Source organism: Miscanthus floridulus, chromosome 10 (assembly GCF_019320115.1).
Source record: "Miscanthus floridulus cultivar M001 chromosome 10, ASM1932011v1, whole genome shotgun sequence".
Lineage (NCBI taxonomy): Eukaryota > Viridiplantae > Streptophyta > Magnoliopsida > Poales > Poaceae > Miscanthus > Miscanthus floridulus.
The window spans coordinates 137,725,231-137,730,350 of record NC_089589.1 but is presented as its reverse complement, the minus strand read 5'-3'; the positions used below and the strand labels follow the sequence as shown (position 1 = coordinate 137,730,350).

At 41.8% G+C, this 5,120-nt stretch overlaps 1 protein-coding gene across 1 annotated transcript; it reads left to right on the top strand.

The window, feature by feature from the left end:
- The first annotated feature begins 3,732 nt into the window (after nucleotides 1-3,732).
- LOC136489772 (uncharacterized) lies at nucleotides 3,733-4,254 on the top strand. The gene has a single exon (XM_066486320.1). The coding sequence runs from the start codon at nucleotides 3,733-3,735 to the stop codon at nucleotides 4,252-4,254; it is 522 nt and encodes a 173-aa protein (XP_066342417.1).
- Nucleotides 4,255-5,120: the final 866 nt, after the last annotated feature.

Sequence of the window (5,120 nt, the reverse complement as noted above, 5' to 3'; positions counted from 1 at the left end):
ACACTCCAAGCAGAAAGAGAGGAAGCTGCTAGGGAGCAGGAAGATTTGCAAGCACAGCTTCGATCTCAGCAGGCCTCTCTTGAAGAAAACCAATTTTTATTGCGCCAGACCCAAGAAGAGATGAAGGCGAGATGAATACCAAGTTTGAAGAGACCAATGCACTACTGCAAGCTGTGCTAAAACTTCAGAGAGATTGATGTAGGTAATGCCTATGCCTAGCTTGTCTAAGTTGGAACAACAAACTTTTGTCTGCTGGAACTTTGTGTTGTTTGAACCTGTGTGGTGGTGGTGTGGAGTTAGAACTATGTTTGAACTTGGCTGATGGAACCAGGAACTTTGTTTGTGGTTTGAAGTTTGAAGAACTTGTTAAACTTCTTATCATTTGGAATGTATGTATGTGTATGATGGCTTGGCTCAGTTGTGTATGACTTATGAGCTGTGAAGGCAGTGTGATATTGCTGGATGATGGAATCTGATTCTGATATATATGTATATTTCTGTGATTGCATGAACTTTGATGACAGATCAGTGGGCTCTGTGGCATTCGTCTTGAATGCAAGGACATTTTGTGACGACGTACAGTCGTCTTGACATGTCTAACGCACATACAAAACTGACATGGCTTAACTGTCATGTAATGTAGTATGACACCACTCTAGTGTCTCCGGTGCATCCAAAACAAGACGAATTACAAGTGTCACAAGTTAATACATGATGTTTACTGTCGTCACAAAAAGGTTACTAAAGCAGAACCCACCATCGCTATCTTGTGACGACAGATGACATACGTGACGCGTTGACCACTGTTCTGTGACGTCATAATAGGTCACCACCTTTTGTGACGGTGATTAGTACTGTCGTCATAATATTTTTTATGACGGTCTTTTTGTGACGACACGCATGACGACTGTGTTTCCGTCATAAAGCTCTTTTATGACGATTTTTGTGCTTTATATGACAGTTTGCGTTCGTCAAACAAGCCACAGATTCTTGTAGTGTGGGTGTCTTGTTGCTACACCCACTAAAGATGAATCCTAGTTGATTATTGATCCTTTATTCCTTGTCACCTATGGGATATGCATGAGGGTAGGAATGTGCTTAGCTATGCTTATACCCTAGTAAATGATGATTAATAATGGTTAATGCCTTTATGAAACAATTGGTTAAAACAAGATTTTATCACATGGACTTAGGGTGCTGACACGTTGGTGTTCAGTTTCTCTCCGTAAGGACTTAATCTAAAGTGGCAACCTGAGATTACAGTACAACCACAGGCGCTAATGGGCTCTGGCTCTAGCTAATTACCAAGACCTACTCTAATTTATATGCAACCTACCGTAGCTACGGGCAAGAGGGGGCTACCGATGGCTATTGCGGCGAATCCTTAGCGGTTGCATATGAGTTATAGTAACTTTCAAAAGGCTTCGACTCTCTACCGGCATACCTCGGTAGTGTGCTGAGGGCCTTGCAAACCCATGCATATGAGAACTACACTTCCTGGGGTAAAGTTGTACACACTCTCAGAATTTGATCAAACTGATATATCAGACATGTTCATGGTCAAGAGCGCCTTGGATCCTTTGGGTATAAATGGTTACCGCTCACTAAGTTTACTTTATTAATTGTCATATCGGTATTAATTATTATTCATCATTATGGGAGTTAATGCCATAGTCCTTGTTAAATATCATGCATAAAATGGTGTTCAATTAAAAATGCGAACCGCAGTGAAACAAGTGTCTAGCCTTTTGAGCCATGCATCCCCTTGTGTTATACTTGCTAAGTTGTAAAACTTACACTTGCTTTATTTTTCATATCATTTGGCAAATCCTGGATGGGTAAACAGATTGACGTGCTTTTATTGAGTATCGCGGAGATGATTAGGCTTGTGCTTCACCAGTTGACCGTCCCTGTGGACTATGGAGTCATCTTTGAAGGACATTTAGTTACTATTTACGCTGCGTTATTCGAAACTCTCTGACAGTAATAAGTACTTGAAATGTTTTGTAATAAATTTTACACTGCCTGTGATGTTTAGTTTGTTCTATGTGTGTGAGACGATCCTTAGGTCACACATATGGTTGTCATTCGGTTTTCTTTGTAAAACTGGGTACTACAGATTGGTATCAGAGCCGTGTTGACTGTAGGACGCAAGCCTAGTTAGAAAAATGGTCGTTTAGCGTGCTTAAATTTGCTTATCCATGCTTTTGACTATTTGCTTAAACTTTGCTTATATTTCTTATCTTGACACATTGCAAATGTTCATTGAAGTTTACTCTTCTACTCTTTAGGAATGGTACATGGTAAGCGGACTGCTCGCATTTCCGTTGGAGGAGGTCCATGTTCGAAGAGAATTCAGTTAGAAGAGGAGAGGACCGTGGTGCAAGAGGAAGTTCCACCAACCCCACTGTCGACTCCTACTCCAACTGAGAATCCGGCTCAAGATCTGCCAGCTAATGATGACCGCTCTGTCGATCCCGAGGAGTATGATGCTGAAGAGGATAACTGGGTTTTTCGAAGATACTCTGACCATCAAGGAGACGATCAATTCCACCCTATTCTGATGGATCTACTCCAACAAGTCTTTACAAATGTGATGGTGACATATGAGTGTGAGGAACTCATCCATTCTGAGTATGGTTCATTCTAGACAGGAAAAGCTGTTGTAAAGACCAAAAATTCCACCGGTGAATACTACGAAGTGCAGTCCGAGCATGAATCCCTCAATTACCATATAACTAAAGCTGGAGCTGTTGAAAGTGCTGCTAGGAAGGCTCTCCATGTTTACCAAGCCTCGATGTGAAGATACTCACCCAAACTACTCTAAGTTAGGAGAACCCCAATGTAATAGCCTCGTTAGCTATCTTTTAAATTCTAGATGTGTGAGTGTGAAACTTTTAGTGTGTGCTTGAGTTATTATTATGCTCATATGTGATTTGGCTTTTTGTAATGAGTGTTTGATATTGTGGGCCTGTCCGCAATGTCAAATAGTTATGAATACTAAGGCATAAGGTTTTATGAATAAATAGCGAGGGTTCTGGGTTTAAATCTGTCTCTTAACACTGTCCATTCGCATCAGTTCTTTTCTCCTGCTGATCCCGCACAGTAAATAAAGTCCAAAAGAGATGAAATTTTTATGACATACAGTAGACTTCATTACCTTTCTTATGGCTTTGGAATCACCTTAAAATCTATTTTGGTTTAAGAGATATGCCCTCTGCAAGTCAGCTCTAATCAGCAGTTTGGCAGACTGGACAAGTTTTTGTATTCCCTGTGTTAGGCCTATTTAAGTTCAAAACCAGGCCGACCAATTAGTACCAAAGTTGTGGAGAATTTCATAAGCTTTCCAGAAATGTATCACATGCCTTCATATGACTAACAGAACTGAAGTTATGACCTTTTGAGTACACTGCAAAAAAAAAACAGTCTCGTGAAGGAAACAACTATGACATTAACCTATGGTGTTATTGACAGATGGCTGGACAAGGAAGAGGTCGTGGAAGAGGTGGAGCCAATATTCCACTAGCACTAACTGCTTTAGAATAGCTCTTGGCCATACAGACCTAGCTCATGCAGACGTTGGTTCAGCATATCCAGCAGCAGCCAAATCAGCCGATTGGAGCAGCACCACCACCCCCACCAAGAGACAAGCGTAGTGAGTTCATGAAGAGTCGTCCACCAACTTTCAGTCATTCTAGTGATCCCATTAAAGCTGGCGATTGGCTTTGAGCTATGGACAGGCAGCTTAACATAGCTCAGTGTAATGACCGGGAGAAGGTTCTCTATGCTTCCGGACAATTGCAAGGTTCTGCCTTGAATTGGTGGGAGTCATTCCATGCTGCACATGCTCACCCCAACTTGATCACCTGGCAAGAGTTTAGCACTGCCTTTAGGAACTACCACATACCTGCCGGATTGATTGACCTCAAGCTGAAGGAGTTTCTCGCTCTGAAGCAAGGCCCAATGAGTGTGACTGAGTATCGTGATCAGTTCACACAGCTGTCCCGCTATGCCCCTGAGGAAGTCGCCAATCCAGCTAGGAAGCAAAGACTCTTCATGGGAGGACTCAGGAATAACATCCAGATCCAATTGCTCTCCAATGTTTACCCAGATTTTCAGACCTTAGTAGACAGAGCTTTGGTCATTGAAAACAAGCTCGATGAGATGGGTGACTTGAAAAGGAAGAAGAAGGAACGCAACTTTGACCGCAACACTCGCTCCCTAGGTGACAAGAATCCCCTAGAAGTACTATGACAATTACCAAGACAACCAGAAGGGTAACCATTCTCAGTATCAGCAGCAACACCAATAGATCGAAGGAAAACCCCAGTACCCAATGCTCCCATCCAATGTAAACCCAAAGAAGGAAAATACTGACGCTCCTGCTCATGTTAATGGATGTTACAACTGTGGAGAAGTTGGTCACTTTGCCAATAGATGCCCGAAGAAGGGGAATAACATGAGAGTGAATCACATGAGCATGGAAGAAGCCGAAGCAGCCACTGATGTGGTACTTGGTACGTTCACAGTTCTTTCCAAGCTAGCTACAGTCTTTTTGATTCGGGCGCTTCTCATTCCTTAGTTACTCGTCAGTTTTTTAAGAAACATAGCATACCTGTTTGCATCCTAAGAACACCGATGTTAGTTAATTCACCTGGTGGAGAAATGCGAACTCATTGGATTTGTTGGGGTGCTAGTCTGAACATAAGGGCGTAGAATTCATGGGAGACCTCATAGTGCTCATGTCAAGAGGTATTGATGTCATTCTCGGAATGAATTGGTAGAAGTATTACAAGGCAGTGATACATTGTGAGGATAGTTCAGTGTTTTTGACTGCTCCATCTGGGGAGAAAGTTCAGTATGTAGCAAACCAGCCAGGCATGGAACTCTGCAAAGTTAATCAGATGCAGGGAGTTCAATTAGTGGAGGATCTCACACAATAGTTTTCGAATCTTGAGGACGAGATTCATTTTAAGGGGTAGGTTTGTAACACCCTAAAATTTAGTTTCAATTAAATAGGGCACAATTTTGATTTTATTCAATTTTTATGTGGCATGTAAATGTAGAGCTAAATAATATTTTGCAAATAAAATGAATCCTAGGGTTTACGAACATGTGAT

Coding starts and splice junctions, on each gene's coding strand:
- LOC136489772 (XM_066486320.1), top strand. CDS start 3,733: ATGGACAGGCAGCTTAACATAGCTCAGTGTAATGACCGGGAGAAGGTT.